The sequence below is a fragment of the Monodon monoceros genome, unplaced genomic scaffold (assembly GCF_005190385.1).
Source record: "Monodon monoceros isolate NGI ecotype Baffin Bay Population unplaced genomic scaffold, NGI_Narwhal_1 Super_Scaffold_21, whole genome shotgun sequence".
In the NCBI taxonomy this organism is placed as follows: domain Eukaryota; kingdom Metazoa; phylum Chordata; class Mammalia; order Artiodactyla; family Monodontidae; genus Monodon; species Monodon monoceros.
The window spans coordinates 37115324-37134496 of record NW_021703778.1 but is presented as its reverse complement, the minus strand read 5'-3'; the positions used below and the strand labels follow the sequence as shown (position 1 = coordinate 37134496).

General features: G+C 54.4%; 2 protein-coding genes across 5 annotated transcripts in view; one reads left to right on the top strand and one right to left on the bottom strand.

The window, feature by feature from the left end:
* Window positions 1-14632, top strand: part of SEMA4B (semaphorin 4B) — an 82288-nt gene extending 67656 nt beyond the window's left edge. For 3 of the 4 annotated variants that reach the window (XM_029237687.1, XM_029237685.1, XM_029237684.1), the window contains 13 exons: window positions 4990-5153; window positions 5316-5378; window positions 6969-7067; window positions 7742-7853; window positions 8134-8247; window positions 8390-8541; window positions 9431-9612; window positions 9736-9886; window positions 10946-11156; window positions 11269-11384; window positions 11608-11774; window positions 13240-13325; window positions 13597-14632. In XM_029237687.1, the coding sequence (XP_029093520.1) occupies window positions 7745-7853; window positions 8134-8247; window positions 8390-8541; window positions 9431-9612; window positions 9736-9886; window positions 10946-11156; window positions 11269-11384; window positions 11608-11774; window positions 13240-13325; window positions 13597-14339 (2031 nt within the window). In that variant the 5' untranslated portion in view covers window positions 4990-5153; window positions 5316-5378; window positions 6969-7067; window positions 7742-7744 and the 3' untranslated portion in view covers window positions 14340-14632. The remainder of the gene's footprint in view (window positions 1-4989; window positions 5154-5315; window positions 5379-6968; window positions 7068-7741; window positions 7854-8133; window positions 8248-8389; window positions 8542-9430; window positions 9613-9735; window positions 9887-10945; window positions 11157-11268; window positions 11385-11607; window positions 11775-13239; window positions 13326-13596) is intronic. The other variant, XM_029237686.1, reaches the window with a different exon arrangement.
* Window positions 14633-15868: 1236 nt separating this feature from the next.
* Window positions 15869-19129, bottom strand: CIB1 (calcium and integrin binding 1). The gene is made up of 7 exons (XM_029237690.1): window positions 18909-19129; window positions 18730-18764; window positions 17565-17673; window positions 16800-16950; window positions 16545-16663; window positions 16369-16457; window positions 15869-16126 (listed from the first exon to the last, which is right to left on the bottom strand). The coding sequence occupies exons 1-7, from the start codon at window positions 18957-18959 to the stop codon at window positions 16105-16107; spliced, it is 576 nt and encodes a 191-aa protein (XP_029093523.1). The 5' UTR covers window positions 18960-19129; the 3' UTR covers window positions 15869-16104.
* Window positions 19130-19173: the final 44 nt, after the last annotated feature.

Genomic DNA, 19173 nt, shown 5'->3' with positions numbered 1-19173 from the left:
CTGTTCCCATCTCACCCCAGAGAGCTCCAAGCTTCCGGCTGAGTCACAGGCCAGGGGAGAATCTCTAGATGAGGCTGGGGGCTGAGTTGTTCCCGCATCACTTCCTGCTGAGAGCCCAGGCCCTGAGGGTGTGGGAGTGGGGCTCTGCAGGTAGCTCTGACCCTCTCAGAGGGCGAGGGCGGGCGAGGCCCAGGGTGGAGAGGGCTCAAGGCCTTGAGGTGGGACAGCCCCAGGCCTACCGCCATCCTGCCTTCTTGGAGCCCTGGAGAAGCCACTGGCTCAGGCCTGCCCAGGCTAGATGGGACGGCTTCATCCCACCTGGGAGAACTGGCCACGGCTTCAGGCAGCCTGGCTTTCTCTGCACTGGACTAGCCCGCTGGGTAGAGGGTGTGGAGGATGTCTGAGCAGCACAGGTAGCCCAGGAGACCGCACAAGACACTCTCTTTCCACACAGAGAGCAGGGTGGACACTAAGACTGACCCCGAGGTGGGCCAGCACTCACAGAGCTGAGCGCACAAACACCTCCTTTTAGTCGCCTCTGCAGATAGTACCCCAGAGCGAACACACAAGCATGGACAAGCCCTGTGGTAGGGTGTACACGCACACAAACACACACATGGGCAAGCTGAGGCAGGAACCCCACTCAGAACACCGCCGAGCAGGGACCACCTCTCACACACCGCATGGGCCCGTGACACCGGCCCGTGTCTGAGCTGTTGCTCTCTGCTTTGGCCGTGAGCCCCTCATGTGACCAGACGCAGGCCTAGGTTAGAATGGCCCAGGACGAGTTTGTTAGCCATGAGGAACAGGGAGGCCCAGCTCTTCAAAGCAACCCTGTTTCTCTGGCAGCTCTCGCTGGGCTGGATTTTCCTGCAGGGCTTTTTGGTTTTGTTTTTGATCCACTCAAGTGTTGATCGTGTGCCAGATACTGTGCCAACACTGGGATAACGTGTGCGAAGTTGTTTTGAGTAAAGCTCCCAGTAAATGTGGGTTATTATTATGTATGTTATAATTTACATATATAATCTCATTTCTTTTTGTAACAATCCTATGAGGCAAGGTGGTATTATTCTCATTTTACAGGTAAGGAAATTGAGGCTCCAAGATGTTAAGTGGCTTGTCCTGGTAGCAAACGGACAGTAAGTGACAGAGGCAGGATTTGAACCCAGGTCTCTGTGCTTCTAATCTGTGTCGCACTGAGACTCCCAGGTGGTAAGCCAGCCCCACTGACCAGCCCTGGTGAAGTCCACAGGGCAAGAGGGATTGTGGAGGGCCAGGCCTTCAGGACACCATGGCTTTGAGTCTGAGAGACTCAGGGCAGAGGGGTGAAGAGGCAGCATCCCCAGGATGGGAGTGCGTGGTGTGAGGGGCCTCTCGCCTGTTTCTCCCAGGTGTTTTCTGTCCCTTGGCCGTTTCATTGACTGGACTCCCAGTGTGACTGGAGGAGGTGTGGGGGCCTCTTGAGCAGCTGGCTTCTTCGGAGGCCTGGGCTGGACCAGGGCTGGGCAGCTGGCGCCCTGGCTGGCCCTCCAACCTGGCTGTGCTCTGCCTGCATGACCCTTGGCAAGTCTCCCCACCCCCGCAGGCCTGAGTGAGTCTGAGCTGCCACCTGGACTGAAGCTTATCTCTGACCTTTGGCATTTCTGTATCTGGACAGATTCCAAGAGCAGCCTCCTGCCCAGACTTACGGGACCCACCTGGGTAGAAATGCCCCTCCTCTGTAGGCAGATAAGCATGGGCATATGTGAGCCAGCCTTGCTGTCAGGAGCCTGGAGGGCTGCAAAAGATGAGGAGGGACTGTGGTAGCCATTTGCCCTGGTCTAACTGACTCCTTGTGAGCCTGCTGGGGGTTTTATTTTCATTATCCCCATGATGCATATGAGAAAACTACAGTTCGGTGAGATGACGTCCACACTGCCCTACAAAGGACCTACCTACACGGTGCTTCTCAAAGTGTGCTCCTTGGGCCTCCAACTTCAGAATCCCCTGGGAGCTCATAAAATTGCATGTTCTCAGGCTCCATCCCAAGCCAGCGGCGTCAAGAGTCTCCAGGGGCAGGTCGTGGATCTAGAGTTTAGATCTTCCAGGTGCTTTTGCTGCATCTTGCAGCTTGCAGACCAGGAGTCCAGGGAGGAGACCTCCTGAGCCGGCCTTTGTGTATGTTGCTTAATGACTCTGAGCTTCAGTTTCTTCATTTGTAACCTGGAGATAGCAGCAGTTCCTACCTCACAGGATCATCGTGGGCACCCAGGGAGTTAATATCTGCGACATGTTTACCCAACACCTTCCTGTGGTGGCCAACGGGAGGGGTCTCTTTTGGGGGGGCGGTTCTTCCCGGACCAGAATGCAAAATGGTCAGGTTGCTCGTTCCAGAAGGCTGACCAGCTCATCAGCACAAAGTACAAGCAACGTAACTGGGCCCCAATTACGTGTTGGGAAACTTTCTGGTTGGGAAAAGTAGGGGGTTAGTGCTGGAAACGTTCCTTGGGCCTCCCAGTATATAGAGTGCTGATAGGAAGTGGTGAGGAGTTGGGAATTTGAGGCAAAAGACCTGGAGTCTAGTGTGATTCTGGACTTAAGTGTTCAAAGAGAGGCCTTAACTTCTCCAGACCACAGCTGCCCTATGTGGTTTCAGTAACAGAGTTCAGGTTCCGGACATTAGGCTGGACTTTGCCCTGTGAACTCCCAGTGCAGTCCCTGTTTCGGCTCTGGTTCTAGAGTGACAAGCCACCTAGCTTCAGGTTCCCTGTAGGTTCCTGCACTGGTACCTTGTGATACTACCCTCCCTCATCAGGAGGGGAACAGCCTTGGAAACTCCGTCATTCCTGTTTGCTGGTGGGATGTCCCAGTATATGTGCTAGGAAGTCCTACCGAAGGGCTTCCTTCACCATTAGCAACCAGGTAAGAAGCTTGGCTTCTCCAGAAAGGCTGGTATGTGTTCTTCCTCTTGAATAATGAGGACAAGGTAACCTGATTTCCGTTTTCTCTTTGACCACTGGGAGGCTCAGCACTAAATGTGGAGCCCATCTCTGGTAGCTGTGTGAGGACCTTATGACCTGCTTATGTGAAATCTGTCCTTCGTTTCTGGATTAGATGTTTTCTTCAGATGTGTTTTTTCCTCCACTCCTGATTTTAGTGTTTATATTTTACTACCTTCTTTTCTTTGTGTTTCCTTGCCCTTTGTGGAACCAGGCTGGGGGTATGTAAAAACACTCACCATGTAAACACACAGGAAGCTGTCTTCTCAGCTGCTTTGTTGGCATGTTGCATTTTTTGCTTCCTCAGCTTCGTGAAGCTGTTTGTCTGCGTGGTTGCAATCCACTGGTCAGTTAGGAGATGCCTGGGGTTGGGTAGGGTGGCTGCTTTTTGCTTGTTTTTCTTTTCTTATCAGCTGCTTTGAATTTTTAAAATAATTTCTCTCCAAATCCATTAGTCACTGAAAGCACAGATGGTATCGTGGTGGATAGATGTGTGTGTTTATTTTTGTCTTCTTCTTCCTTTTCTTCTAATTTATTTCTTTAGCATTGCACAAGTATAACCTGTAGAATCCAAAAATGATAACAAGTGCAAAGGGAAAAAAAATTACCTATAATTCCACCAGGGATACCACTTTCCAGCATTTTGTGATTCACCCTTCTGGATTTTCTTCTATGTTTATATTTTTCCCACAAACAAATAGAATCTAACTATGCATACTCTTTTATAACCTTCATTTTCATTTAATGAAAGATACTTGAAATTTATATCAAAGATAGATGCACATAATTTTTTTTTTTAAGCACAGAAGGACTTATTGTGAAAAGCAGTAACTGCCTCAGTCTTCCCCAGCCCCAGGCCTGGGTAAAAGGGGCAATTTTAATCATTTAGACTTCTTGTTATACAGTGGTTTCCTCCACTTAAGTAAAATGCTTATCCCACGATTTCTTGGCTTATCTGACTTACTGACTTGCTGCTGAGAAAAATAAAGCTTTCCATCAGTTCCATCACCCTTCCCCACTTCCTCCAAACATTTTCTGCCACTGTATTTGGTTACCTTTGCAATTTAAAATAAGATACTTAAGGACTTCCCTGGTGGTCCAGTGGTTGAGACTCCCATCTTCCACTGCAGGGGGCACAGGTTCGATCCCTGGTCAGGGAACTAAGATCCCACATGCGGCGGGCGGCGGGCGGCGGGGGGGGGGGGGTGGAAAAATAAAATAAAATAATATACTTAAGCCTCAGTGTCTTGTTCGACTAACCACGGACAGTCTCTGTGGCCCTCATTGCTCTCAGAGGAAGATATGGAGACTCGACTTTTTCCTTGACTCCCCTGGCCCCCAGCATCACAATGCCTGTCTGTTGTACATTCAGTGTAACATTTACATTCTGTTTAATAACCATAAATCTTCCATGAGTGACTGCGAGGCAGTATAGTTGAAGACCAGCGCCCCATGTTTGCATTCCTCTGTAAATCAGCCCACAGGAGTGGGCTGTACTTACAAGTCCTTCTCTTTGGGTCTAACGCCACTCAAAGGAGAATGTTAAATATACTTTCCTTTCTTATATTCCGTCAGGTGCTCAAAATCCATCACTTTATATTTTAGCTCGCTTCATATTTTGACCATGCTTTTTTACGTAACTCTGTTTGCTTGTTGGTCTGGAGTTTCTAATACAATAGCATTTTACCAGCTGTGTAGTATTCCAGCAAAGGAAGTATTTGGGTTTATTTTCACCCTGTCCCCTGTGGTTGGACATTTAGGTTGTTTCAATTTTTCATTAACGTGAATGGTGCTATAATTGACGTTCTTTTACGTTCATCATTGTGCCTTTGTCTCGTACATAATGTTTGAGGGTTCAGGAATGCTGCTCCCCTTAAATCCGATCACCTTGTCCCCAGCCCCATGCCACCCACTGCTTTGCTGATCTACCTTCAATCAGATCGGCGCATTCTAGAGGTTGGTATGGGAGGGGGGGCCCCCAGGTAATGTCCATCGATCGTCCTCTCTCCAGGCTCTGAAAAGCGGTCACTGCTCAGATTTGAAGTGGATCACATCTCCAACTATACAGCCCTCCTGCTGAGCAGGGATGGCAGGACTCTATACGTGGGTGCTCGAGAGGCCCTCTTTGCGCTCAACAGCAGCGTCAGCTTCCTGCCAGGCGGGGGGTACCAGGAGGTGAGATGACGCCTGGGGATGGCTAGCCTGGGTGGAGGGTGCCAGTGGGGAAGATGGAACTTCTGGGTCCGAGGATGATGCAAACAGGAGAGGGGAAAGGAAAAGAGGGGCATATCCTTTGTTCCCACTTGCACACTTACCTTCCCCTTTGTAATTCCCCAGCTGCTGTGGAGCGCAGATGCAGAGAGGAAACAGCAGTGCAGCTTCAAGGGCAAGGACCCACAGGTGAGTTAGCACCTGGAGGTGACCTGGGCTGAAGGAGGGACGGAGGGTGGTAGATCTGGGCCCGGGATGGAGGCAGGAGGTGGGAGCAGATGCAGCGAGCTGTGGTAGAAAGGGCATAGGCTTCTGAGATGGCCAGACCTGGGTTTGAGTCTCAGCCCTACACTTACTATGTCTGTGACATTGGACAAGTAAGTAGATTTGCCTCTCTGAGCCTTGGTAAAATGGGGATAATGATGCCTGTCTCACTGGACTTACCGTGAGGATTCAATGAGCTAATAGGTATAAGGCACCTGGCACATAATAAGTGCCAAATAAACATCAGCTTCCAGCATGAGCAGTGATTGGGTGGGGGTGGAAGTCTGTCCTTCTGAGGGTGGTGCCTAATGTAGCAGGTCTGACATAATCCTGGCTTGGTTTTGGCCAGACCACTGGGTGGGAGCCAGTCCAGCCTGGGTTCTCTGGGAGGACTCCCCACCATTCCCAGAGGCCTTCATGGTCCTGAGTGCAGCAGATGGCAGTTAAGGTGAAGGCAGAAGAGCACCGGACTTGGGGTCAAGACACAGGTTCAAGTCCAGACCACCCCCGATTTCTTTTATTCAGCAGAAATGTATTAAGCACTTGCTCTGTGCCCGGGTGCTTTTAGACACTGGTTATTATATCATTGTGAAAAAGAAGGTCAGGTTTAAAAGGTGGTCAGGTTACACTTCATTTAAAAAGTGACATTTGAGCCGAGATTACTTGGCTCAGATGAGGTGAGGGAGTTGACATGGGGGAGGAACAGGACCGTAGATTTCACTCTGAGTGAGGTATGTGGGGAACCACTGGCTGGCTGAGCAGGGCAGTGACATGGTCTGGCGTGCATTTGCAAAAGGTCACTCTGGCCGCGGTGGTGGAGAGCGGCCTCGTTGGGGCGAGGACAGAGGGAGAGAGACCAGTGAGGGGCAAGAGGCGATGGTGCCCGGACCAGGGTTGGACCAATAAAGGGAGTGAGGAATGGTCGGATCCCGGAAGTATTTTGAAGATGGGGCCACCAGGATTTCTTGATGGAAGAACCGGGGTGGCGGGTATCAGAGAGTCAAAGCTGGCCATGAGGCTCGGGGCCTGAGGAGCTGAGAAGGCGGAGTAGCCATCAGTGCAAGGGGGCAGGTCCCGGAGGAGAGAGTTTTGTGGGGAACAATCAGAAGCTCAGTAGACACACTGTTAGAGCTGTTAGACACGCTCGCGGAGGCAATCCGCAAGTCTGGGGCCCAGGATTCAGGGCTGCGTGTTTCCTCCTGCTCTGGGCGTAGCTGCCTCACCAGGTGGGGCCGAGACAGCTCAAAAGGGAGGGATTCTGTGCCTTCACCCCAAACTGAAGAGAAGTTTTCCAGTCACGGAACTACGTGAGGCCCAAGGTCCCCTCCTGCGCACACGCTCCGTGGTCCTCCATCTGCTTTGCCCCACGAGGCTCCTGGAGTCTCGTTTACTCCAGGATTTGAGTACTGGGGAGCAGAGGCCTCACCCCCAGGGCTGGCCTTGCGTCCCGTGGGGAGGGCTCGGCGGTGCCCCCTGGTGGCTTGCTTGGGCCTGACATCCTCCTCCCTCCTCCAGCGGGACTGTCAAAACTACATCAAGATCCTCCTGCCACTCAACAGCAGCCACCTGTTCACCTGTGGCACCGCGGCCTTCAGCCCCGTGTGCACCTACGTTGTGAGTGCCCCTCCTCACCCCGGGCTTGCCTGCGGCTGGCCTGGGAACTGCCTGTCTTTGTGCCCCAGGGAGCTGGTCCCTAGCACTGACCCCTGCTAAAGGGCAGGGCCCAGGGGGAGGCTTCTTGACAGCAGTGGGCCCCGAAAGCCCTGAGGCCCAGCCCCAGCCCTGATGGCCAGGTTGCCCTGCAGGGGGCGGCAGGGGGTGGGATTCCCCAGGCACAAAAATGCTGGCTGACCCACAGTCACGCCCTCTTGCTTCCTCCAGCTCTTTCCCCTGCTCTCACTCAGTTCCCGCCAGGCCACCTTGTCCACCCTCCTCAACACACGCATACCATTACGTTTCTGCCCTACGCACACCTTCATAAAGGGTGGCATTTTGAGGCTTTGGAGCAACCAGCTTTAGAGTCAGACATACCTGAGTTTGAATCATGTCGCTGCCCTTTCCTGGCTCACATTGCCTTTCTAAGCCTCCTCTCCTCTCTGTTACGTGGGGCAACAGTGCCCACCGCGTCAGGTCCTGGTGAGATGGTGCTGGGACTGTGCCCCAGGTGCCAGGATGAGAAGGACGGCCCATCAGACCCCTCCCTTCCCTCCAGCACACCTCCCTGTTCTCCCGCCGAGCCCGCTCACTCCCTGGCATTCCCCTGAGCTCTCCCATCTACTCCCCTGCAGAACATGGAGAACTTTACTCTGGCACAGGACGTGGTGGGGAACATCGTCCTGGAAGATGGCAAGGGCCGTTGTCCCTTTGATCCCAATTTCAAGTCCACGGCCCTGGTGGTGGGTGAGTGTTGGGGGTCAGGGGGCAGGATGGGCTCATTGAGGCTCCATGTGAGGGCGGGCAGGGGAGCAGGGTGGGCCCCAGGTCTGAGCTGGTGGGTCCATGCCACACCGATTCCCAGCGGGTGCGGCGACCCTGGGCTGCCCTCGGGTTGGCTTTTCTTAGTTCCTGCTCCCTCCTCTGTCCTCCTCAAACAAGAAGGGCAGCACTCGTGTCACTCCGGGCCTTGAGCGGGAAGGGGCTGTGCTGAGGGCTCATTCCCATGGGCATGTTCTCTTGGCAGATGGCGAGCTGTACACTGGAACAGTCAGCAGCTTCCAGGGGAATGACCCAGCCATCTCACGGAGCCAAAGCCTCCGCCCCACCAAGACTGAGAGCTCCCTCAACTGGCTACAAGGTGAAGTCCTCTCGCCCCACCCAGTGGGCTGTCACGGGGCCTCGGGGCGGGGGGGCCCTGTCCACCCAGCAGGGCCTGAGAACAGAGTCTCGCCTGTCTGGGATCCCTGGGCTGACTCTGTGCTCCCCCCTGGCCCCCACAGACCCAGCGTTTGTGGCCTCAGCCTACATTCCCGAGAGCCTGGGCAGCCTGCAAGGGGACGATGACAAGATCTACTTCTTCTTCAGCGAGACTGGTCAGGAGTTTGAGTTCTTTGAGAACACCATCGTGTCCCGCATTGCCCGTGTCTGCAAGGTGAGCGGGCCGGGCCATCCCAGAGACCCCGAAGGCTCCTCGAGTATAGAACCAGAAGGCCCCGCACCTGTGGCTTTCTCCTGTCCTCCAGGGGGAACGGCTTGGCTACTGGCTTTTCTCTCTCTCCTTTTCAGTTAAAATGTCTCTGTTTTTCCTTATTTATTTTAAAAAACATGAAAGTGTAGAAAAGTACACACGAAAATCACCTACAAGATAAGAGGCACCGTGGTATCGTGATTAAGAGCATAGACTCTAGAGCCAGGCTGCCTGGGTTCAAACCCTGCAGGTCGTGTGATCTTGGGCAGTTTCCTTACTGAGAAATCAGTTCGTTTCCTTCTCTGTTCAGTGGAAATCATAACAAAACTCCCTCAGGGTTGTTAACGATCTGTGTAAGGCTTTTAGAGATGTGGTGAGCAACCACTTGTTGTCGACTATTGGTGTTATAATCCCACCATCCTACCACAAGAAGTTAGAGTGTTCCTTGCTAATTTTTTTTTTTTGGCACGTGTGTAAATACACACATATTTATATTATTTAAAACCATGTACAAACAAGAGTTATACTGTAATGTGATTCTTTAGCTCCCCTTTTTGCTCAGTGGTGAATCGTGACATCTTTCCACGTTTGTAGATAGACTCCCCTTCGTCCTTTTCCCTGGTGTCCCACAGTAAGGAAAGCGCTGTCATTTACTTAGCTAGCCTCCCGGTGAGGGGACCTGATGGCTGCCACCTCAAGTCTTCTTGATGTGAAATGGACTCAGGCCTGGCTTTGGGTCTGTCTGGCTCTTCCTGGCGTCTGTCTCAGCCACCGCTGGGGAGGGGGCAGCGAGGAGCACCAAGTGTCCCACCCCTGCTCGTGCCTAAGCCCTGGCCCTCTCTCCCTCTCCCAGGGTGATGAGGGGGGCGAGCGGGTCCTGCAGCAGCGCTGGACGTCCTTCCTGAAGGCCCAGCTGCTGTGCTTGCGGCCTGACGATGGCTTCCCGTTCAACGTACTGCAAGACGTCTTCACGCTGAGCCCCAGCCCCCAGGAATGGCGTGACACCCTCTTCTACGGGGTCTTCACATCCCAGTGGTAGGGCCTCCAGGACCTAGCTGGGAACGGGGTTGGGGGGATGAGTTGGGGCCAGGATTGGGCCCCGCTGGCCTCATCGTGAGCCCCAGGGCTGCTGGGCTAATCTGGCCACTTCCTTGGTAGGCACAGGGGGACCACAGAAGGCTCTGCCATCTGTGTCTTCACCATGCGGGACGTGCAGAGGGCCTTCAATGGCCTCTACAAGGAGGTGAACCGCGAGACGCAGCAGTGGTACACCGTGACCCACCCGGTGCCTTCGCCCCGGCCCGGCGCGGTGAGTGCTGCCCCTGTGCTGGGAGGATGGGTCCCCAGCTGTGCTGGGATCACTTGCTTTCTCCGAGTTTGTTTTCTCACCTTGAAAGTGGGGACGAAGCCCAGGTCTGCTTGTCTTTCTGAGTTAGATGTGACCATGAATGTCGGGGTGGCTTCAAACCTGCTTTAGGCCGGGCAGGGGTGTCCCCCATCAGGACACTGACTGCACGTGCCTCTCCCCAACTCTGCCATGAGCTCCTTATTTATTTATTGAGTGACAGGCCATGGGAAAATAGTCCTTTCTTCTTTCCTTCCAGCCTCATGGGCTCCCCACAAAGCAGACCTTGAGACAAGGATGTGAGTGCCAGCAGTTTTTAGGGGAGGTGATCCCAGGAAGAAGCAGGAGGGGACAGGATTGTGGGAGGAGGGGGCGGAGCTAAGAAAGTGTGTGTCACTGAGCTGCTACTGCTGTGGGCACCTGGAGCTCGTTCCCTGGGGCCCTGGGAGGCTGCGTGGAGCACATCTCAGCATTGTCCCACTGGGGTGTTTGTCACCAACTCCTGTGCAGTTGAGGGTCACTCCAGGGTATTAATTCCTGGGGCTTTTACAGAGAATGACCTGGGGCAGAGAGAATCAGGAAGCGCCCCTGGCAATATGGGAAACTAACTGCAGGCACCCTCATGCCCCTATACTAGGAAGCCTTGGTCAGCCAGGGTGTCCTGAGAGAGCACTGCCAAAAGGATGCTACAGGAGCAGGAAGTGTGGTCATGCTTCTTGAGGCTTGCGGAAGGGGGTGGGGGAAGGGTGGGCAGGAAGGAGATGGTTGGTGGGCAGAGAGGGGGAGACCCTGGCAGCTGGGGCCCTTGGGTGCCCCACACCCTGGGCTTTGCCCTTAGGCCTGTAGATCAGTGCGCTGGCTTCGCAGAACTGGAGTGCTGTGCTGTGGCTTCCAAGGGCGGGGCAGGTACCCCTGCTGTTCACTGGGGAGATAGGGCCGGCAGTCCCAGTGGGATTTGCAGGACCCACATCCTGCTTGCTGCCCTGAGTGCCACTCACCTCAAGCCACCGCCTTCTCCTTCAGTGCATCACCAACAGCGCCCGGGAAAGGAAGATCAGCTCGTCCCTGCAGCTCCCCGACCGTGTGCTGAACTTCCTCAAGGACCACTTCCTGATGGATGGGCAGGTCCGCAGCCGCCTGTTACTCCTGCAGCCCCAGGCCCGCTACCAGCGTGTGGCTGTCCACCGCGTCCCTGGCCTGCAGCGCACCTATGACGTCCTCTTCCTAGGCACTAGTGAGTGCCCACAGCAGGGCAGGCTCAGAGTCAACGGGGCTAGCTTTTGGGACATGGGCTGGGACATGGGCCTCAGGCTCTGCGCAGGGCCTGAGTGCTGTCCATGTTGCAGGTGACGGCTGGCTGCACAAGGCGGTGAGCGTGGGCCCCGGGGTGCATATCATCGAGGAGCTCCAGATCTTCTCATCAGGACAGCCCGTGCAGAACCTGCTCCTGGATGCCGACAGGGTGAGCAGAGGAGGAGTCCGGGCAGCGTGCTTGGGGTGCCCGACCCCTGCCCCAGCCAGATGGAGAGATCCAGGCTTCTGGCATAAGCTCTCAGAATGTGGGGGCCCGGGAGCATGAGAGGAGGCCCCCTGTGGGTGGCTTTTGTGTGCACTCGAGCCGGGTGCAGCTCTGGGTGGTGGCCCTGGCTGCCTGTGCCTGCTTCTCATCCCCTGTGCCTGTGCAGGGACTGCTGTATGGTGCCTCACACTCGGGTGTGGTCCAGGTGCCCGTGGCCAACTGCAGCCTGTACCAGAGCTGCGGGGACTGCCTCCTGGCCCGGGACCCCTACTGCGCTTGGAGCGGCTCCAGCTGCAAGCACGTCAGCCTTTACCGGCCTGCGATGGCCTCCAGGTGAGCGCTCCTGAAGGCCCCACCCACTTGTCCAACGCTATGCACTAGGCCTCCGAGGGCCTTCCCTAGGCCCTCTGTGGAATCACCACACAGCCTCATTTGTGTCCACTGTCTGGGAATAATTATTAATCAGCTTCCCTTCTGACTCTCATCAAGTGTTGTAGTTCAAATGATAAATTATGTTTGCCTTACCCATCTGTAAAGCAGAGACAAGATTTGGTAAAGTATGAAATATCAGAGCTATGAAAAGCTTTGCAGGAGAATGTCGATTGGCACGTGAATGTAGTTAAGGAACAAAAAAATAAGGGCTACATAACACTCCGTTAACAAACCCATTAAGGGAATTCCCTGGCGGTCCAGTTGTTAGGACTCTGCGCTTCCACTGCAGTGGTCACAGGTTCGATCCCTGATTGGGGAACTCAGGTCCTGCAAGTGGTGCGGCCAAAAACCAACCAAGCCATTAAAAACTGTTTTCAAAATCACTTATTTAGATTTAAAATTTTCATATAGAAAAAAGATAAATAAAATTAAAACTACCCTAATCCTACCACCTAGAGAGACTTACAGTGAGATTTTAATATATATCCCCCCAGATTTTTCCACATATGTGTAAAATAAACAAAAATACACATATTTTAAGTAAATATGGGATCTGTCCTATTTGTAGTGTACATACTTCACTCAAGGGGATACCTGGTTCCAGTTTTATATTTCAAAACACCATGTATGCGTATACATATGTACACCTGAAGGCACACTCAAAAAAATGCTGCCTGCCATTCTCGCTGGATGGTTGATTGTGACTTTTGTAATGTTTTTAGCCTTTGTGCTTGTTTTTTTCCGGTTTTCTAAAAACAAATCAATGCATGTACATTGCTTTAAAAGAGACAGGTATATACATACAGATAGATACAGCTGTCCTTCCAGACTTTTTCTAAGAGCTCAACTCACTGCTTTTGTAATTCAGGGAAGTATTACAGTACCTCTTTTTTTTTTTTTTAAATATTTATTTACTTGGCTGCACCGGGTCTCAGTTGCAGTACACAGGATCTTTCATTGCAGCACAGGGGCTTTTCTGTAGTTGTGGCACGCAGGCTTTAGAGCGCGTGGGCTTAGTTGCCGTGCGGCTGTGGAATCTTAGTTCCCTGACAGGGATCGAACTCACATGCCCTGTGTTGGAAGGTGGATTCTTTACCACTGGCCCACCAGGGAAGTCCCTACAGTAACTTTTAACTGAAGTAAATACTGTGTAGACAGAGGAGATGCCGGCACAAACCCTGCGGGGTGGGGAATCCACCCAGGGAAGCCGCCTGCCTTTCACTCCCGCTTTGGGCCTGGTGGTCCCTGAGCCCTTCCCCAGGCCCACATCTGCAGGGCTGCGTGAGGGCGTGTGCTGCACGGAGGGCGGGCAGATGCGGTCTTGTGGGGGTTCCTGGCCCATCCCAGACTCTTCTTTGGTCCTCAGGCCATGGATCCAGGACATCGAGGGAGCCAATGCCAGGGAACTCTGCAACACTTCCTCGTCCAAGGCCCGGACTTTTGTACCAAGAGGTAAGGTGCCCTGTCAGGGTGGAGGAGATGTGGGGGGTCTAGTGTGCCTAGAAGGCTCCTGCAGCCACTGCTGTGTGTTAATGCCTTTCCTCACTTCCTCACCCCTTTGGCCCTGCAAGCAGGACCCTGGCAAGTGAGACCCCCAGTCCCTGAAGTCCCCAGAGTTGCTGTTACAGCAGGAGGACCATAGCGCAGAGGGAGGTGGGTGAGCCTGGGGCTACCGTGGACATCAGCCCCCCTTTACCCGGGACTGTGCCTCCTTTGCCTGCAGGTGAGAAGCATTGTGAGCCAGTCCAGTTCCAGCCCCACACAGTGAACACCTTGGCCTGCCCCCTCCTCTCGAACTTGGCAACCCGGCTCTGGCTGCACAACGGGGTCCCCATTAATGCCTCGGCCTCCTGCCGCGTGCTGTCCACCGGGGACCTGCTGCTGGTGGGCAGGCAGCAGGAGCTGGGGGAGTTCCAGTGCTGGTCGCTGGAGGAGGGCTTCCGGCAGCTGGAGGCCAGCTACTGCCCAAAGGTGGTGGAGGACGCAGTGGCAGACCGAGCAGACCAGAGTGGCAGCGTGCCCGTCATCATCAACACGTCTCGGGTGAGCGCGCCGGCCGGGGGCAGGGCCACCTGGGGTGCAGACAAGTCCTACTGGACCGAGTTCCTAGTGATGTGCGCGCTGTTCGTGTTTGCCATGGTGCTCTTCATTTTATTCTTCCTCTACCGGCACCGGGGCGGCATGAAAGTCTTCCTGAAGCAGGGGGAGTGTGCCAGCGTACACCCCAAGACGCGCCCAGTGGTACTGCCACCTGAGACCCGGCCGCTCAATGGCGTGGGCCCCCCTAATACCCCACTCGACCACCGAGGCTACCAGGCTCTGTCGGACAGCTCCCCAGGGCCCCGGGTCTTCACAGAGTCAGAGAAGAGGCCGCTCAGTATCCAGGACAGCTTCGTGGAGGTGTCCCCGGTGTGTCCCCGGCCCCGGGTCCGCCTGGGCTCTGAAATCCGGGACTCTGTGGTATGAGAGCAAACTTCTAGAGGCAGCCTCCCTCTAGGGGCCAGGAGTGCTCAGAGAGGGTCGGCTGGACCCCTGCTCCTTGTGGAACACAGCCGCGGTGCCCAGCCCTCGGGAGCGATGGAGCCAGCTTGCCTGGTGTCAAGCGACAAGGCCCCTCCACCCCAGATGGCCACAGCCCCACAGGGCCTGGCTGAAGATCGGGGCCTGCCCGGGTGGGCAGAACAGTGCTCCTTATGAAACTGAGCCCTTTGTTTCAAAACAGTTGAAAATGTGAAACAAGAGAAAACAGAGAACACAGAATGCCATGCACACGGCCGGCCCAGTCTCCGGACTGGGAGGGCTCATCCAAAGTGGTTGTTGGAGACAGAGTTGGACATCCCACACCAACTGGCCTCTTCCACCTTCCGCCTTATCCTACTGCCACAGGCTGCCCCTTCTCACGGCAGAGCCAGGGGCCAGCTCGGGCTCCAGTGGGTCCAGCCTCGCCAGCTGGCCAAGTTGTTGCAGCCATCATCCTGTCACCTCAGGGACCGGAAGGCCACGCTGGCACCACAGCCCTCACGATGCCCTGGGCTCAGACCCACCTCCTGGACCTTTCCGGCCTGTATCAGGCTGCGGCCACATGAGAGAGACAGAGGGCAGCGTGAGCCCAGGAGAGAGTATATGACAGTGTACACCTTCCCTCAGAATTCCAGAAGACTGTTGCCTGCCTTCCTCCATCCCAACCTGCAAACCTGTGTCCCTTTTCCCCACACCAGCCCTGGCCTCCTCTTCAAAACCAGTCCCCAGTTCACCCCTACACCTTGCAGCCTCCACTCTAAGGGATGTTGATACTGCCCAGCACAGGGGCCCTGAGTTTATGTGGGTTTTGTACTCTTTTTAATAAAATGCACTTTACTTTTTTTTTTTTTTTAATAAAATCTAAAGAATTGAAATTGAATCATGCCCCTTCCAAAAAGCAAAGGACTGTTGCTTTTTGAGGCTGGTATAGTTCTTTGAGTTCTGGGAGGTTCTAGGCCTCCTCTTTCAGGTGCTAGTGGGCCAGACCCAGCCCAGCCTGGCCAACCACACCTCCCAGCAGAGCCAGGTTCTTAAAGTGGGGAGTTCAACCAACACACTGATGGGCGGGGGAGGGGATTTGTTCACTTTACTTCAGTCCCTTTACTTTGCATCCCCAGTTCAGTTCAGGGATGGGGCACAGGGGACAAGGTCTTGAGTTTTCTTGTTTTAACTTGAAAAGAATTTTTATCTTTAAAATGATCATACAGTAAAACTAACTTTTTTCTTTTAGTACACAGTTCTGCAAGTTTTAACACATGTATAAATTCATGTAACCACCACCACAAATCAGGATACAGAAGAGTTCCACCCCTCATGTTACCCTTCATACTCACACCCTCACGAGAGGTGGGAAGCGCGGGGTACAAGCCTGACTTCCTGCTGTCCGCTTTAGATCCTTATTCCCAGTGTGACCAAAGGCTCCTAGAAGTCCACTCCTTCCTCATGCCAGCATTTCTAGTGTCACACAAAGGCCCAAAACTTACTAAACCTTTATTATTGACTAGTAGAAGCACAAACAGCGATGACAATGACAGTGAGAAGGGAAGAAGCCTTGACATGGAGGACCCTCCCCTGTCCCAAGCAAGACTGCGCAGTGCCACCTCCAGGCTGGGCCAGCTTGGCCGGCCCTGGCAACACAGGGGTAACCTTGGCCGTGGCTCAGCAGTGGAGTTTCTTCGACAGGGTGCTGGGACACACGCTGTGGCTCCTGTCACAGGACAATCTTAAAGGAGCTGAACAAAAGAAGAATGCATTGGGTTTTCTGCTGGCAGAGGAAGGTAGGGACTAAACCCAAACTTCCCTACCTCCCCCAAGACCCTTTGGAATGGGCTGTGTCCCATATCTGTGAGTCCCCTCTAGAAGAAGAGCTATTCTACTACATTCAGAGGAAGCGGGAGGCTTTCTCTAACCCCAGGTACCGCCTCCCATAATAACGTCGCAGACTCAGTGCAACAAATGAGCACCACAGTCATACCTGGCAAAGTCTGGTGAGCGGGAGATGACATGCTGAAATTCAGAAAGATTGATGGTCCCATCCCTATCAATGTCAGACTCTTCTAGGATCTGGGAAAGGGAAAGCTTCAGGCCAAAGCCCAACCCTTCCCTCCTGCTCCCCGGCCCGGCCCAGCCGAGCCCGGCCCCGTTGCTCACATTGTCGATGAGCTGCTTCATCTCTGAGGCACTGAGCCGTGTGTCCTCCCCCTCTCCCGTGAGGCAGTTCACGAGCTGGCTCAGGTCTTCTCTGTTCAAGGTTCCGTCATCATCAAAATCTAGAAAGCAGACGCAGGAAGCCAGAAAGGACGTGGTCAGGATGAACTCCAAGCTCCTGACCCCCAGCTCCCAAGCAGTACCCCCACAAAGACCATGTTGGAAGGGGTGGTGTTCCACCCGGCCCCTGGTTCTTACCGAAGATGCGGAAGGCATAGTGGGACTTGATGTCTGGGGTGGCTGTGTCACTGAATACACTGAGGAGGTCCAAGAAGTCCTCAAAGCTCAGGCTGTCTCTGGTTGGGGAAGTGGAGAAGACCCTGCAGATTCGCTCCTTGAAGGGGTTGGCCTAGGCAAGAGAGCCCTCTATGAATGCCACAGGATGCAGCCCAAGTCACACACTCAAACCCCACTGGGAAACTGGAGGGAACAGTTCAGGCTCTCGAGGGGAGAACGATCAGTGCTTTGGGGCCAGCACGGAGCTCAGGAGGACCAATGACCCAGCTGGGGATGGCTTCCCAGGAGTCAGAGCTTAACCCAAAGGCAGGCCTGGGAGCACAGAAGGAAGAGGAAGGCATCCTAAGCAAAGAGGACAAGATGGGCTGGTTATTTTAAAACAAAACATTTCACTGAGCACTTACTGTGTTACAGGCACTAGGCCAGGCACTTTGCATAGCAATTTTCACAGCAGCCCTATGGAGAGCAATCAGCCTCTGGAACAGGGTTTCTCAAGCTTTAATAAGGTAATTCAACTCCTCTTAAAGGATAAAACTTGTTTGAACCTCCAAGAATATGTCTGAGAATCCCAGGTTGCACAACACCCTTCTATATAATTCCCTTGGATGATTTTGGTAAAGCCCTAGCCCCCAGGAAATCAGGGCTAAAAAGGGAAAAGACTAGAATGGGGACCAGTGACCACATGATCTCAAAAGGAGTAGCAGAGGGAGGCTGGGGGGCTGGCACCTTGAGCTCTGGAAGGCTGAGGATCTGCTCCAAGGACACTCGTGCCTGCAGTGACTCCTCCACACTCCGGTGCTCCTGGGGAAGAAGCTCACAAAACCGCCTGTGGGCTCTGGCAGAAGGAGGGGAATCTGTTGTTGTCCTTTCCTGAGTGTATTACATCCCCACTCCTTGCCTTGCTACCCATTATAAACCAGGTGAGGAGCTAAGCCCCACACACAGTATGTCTGAGTCTCAGGCATAAGCCAAGAGGAGATGTATCACAAGACAATATAGGCTGGGAGTCCATTCTTGCAATGGGTATTGACTGTGGGCCCACTGTGTCCCAGGCACTGGGCCCTGGTTCTAGACCTCCTGAGGGATAGAGAGGTCTGGGAAGGAGCCAGAAGTTGGCCCTCAAGAACAAATGAAAAGAGCTGAACTGAAATCTCATTCTCATTTCATTTCAGGAATCTCCTGCTGCTCCTCAAAGCAGCTACCCTGAACTATCTCCTCCTTAGGCACCATCTCATTCCCACTGGGATTACTTTTGCCCAGAGAAGCTCAGTAATCTTCTCACTCAAGTGCCCTGGCCACATAAAGCTTGCCCACGGCTAGGAAGGGGGTTCCAGTCCCAGTTCAAATTCTCCTACTCAGTCTTAGGCAAATTATCAAACTGTTTCATTGTCCCCATACCTCCGTCGTGAGGGTTAAATTAGGTAATGTGGACAACCTCGTAGCACTGCCTGGCACATGGCAAGTGCTCAATAAGCGTTAACGGTTACTGTATTATTCCGGTAAAGGAGGAGCCAGGCTCCCCAAGTAGGTAAAGCAGCCCAGAACTACAGCAGCCCCTGCAGGACTGGAGCAGGAACTTCGGTTATGCAGAAGCCAGTGGAGCGAGGTCAAAGAACGCCCAACTTTGGCTGGAAGCTGCGAGGTGACTCCACGGTGCACAGCTGCGGCCGCCGGCGCCAGCGGGGAGGTCGTGCCGGGAAGAGGGCACAGCCTAGCGCCCAGGGCCCTGCACTCCAGTTCCGGGGCTCAGCTCCTGACCTCGGGCAGGCCCCTGCCGCTCCCTCTGGCGGGGCCTCAGTTTGCCCACCTGTAAGACAGAGCCTCCCCCCGCCCCCCACCCCCGAAGTCGTCCCTAGAAGATCCCGGAGGTGAGGTTCGAGACAGCACTTACAGGAGGATCTCCTGTTTGGTCAGGAACGTCAAGTCCTGGAAGGCAAAACAAGACAGGGGGTCAGCGTGCGGCCCGGGATCAGAGGCCGCGTCCGCCGCCCTGCCGCCGCTCGGGGACACCCCCACCCGCCCGAGCGCAGGGCCGCGCGCAAACTCCCTGGGAACTGGCGTCTCACGCACCTGGTACTCGACCAGCAGCTCCTTGGACAGGCGACTGCCCGAGCCCCCCATTGCCGCGCCGCACGTACAGCTCCGCCAACTCTTCTCGGGACGCCGGCAACTTTCTCACTTCCGCCCTCGGGCTGCGTCACCGCCCAGTCCCCGCGGCAACCGCTCCTGGGGCCACCGCCCCCAGGCCCGCCCCCTCCTTTAAAGTTCCCAGGCGCTCCCCGCCCGGTTCAGCCAGCTGGATCCCGGCTCTAGGCAGTTACCGGCGAGCTGGAGG

Excerpts from the sequence above, each read along its gene's own strand:
- CIB1 (XM_029237690.1), bottom strand. The coding sequence starts at position 18,959 with ATGGGGGGCTCGGGCAGTCGCCTGTCCAAGGAGCTGCTGGTCGAGTAC. Across the intron at positions 18,765-18,908 it reads AGCTGCTGGTCGAGTACCAG|GACTTGACGTTCCTGACCAA; the intron begins GTGCGTGAGACG and ends TTTGCCTTCCAG. Across the intron at positions 16,951-17,564 it reads TCAGCCTTCCAGAGCTCAAG|GCCAACCCCTTCAAGGAGCG; the intron begins GTGCCAGCCCCC and ends TCTCTTGCCTAG.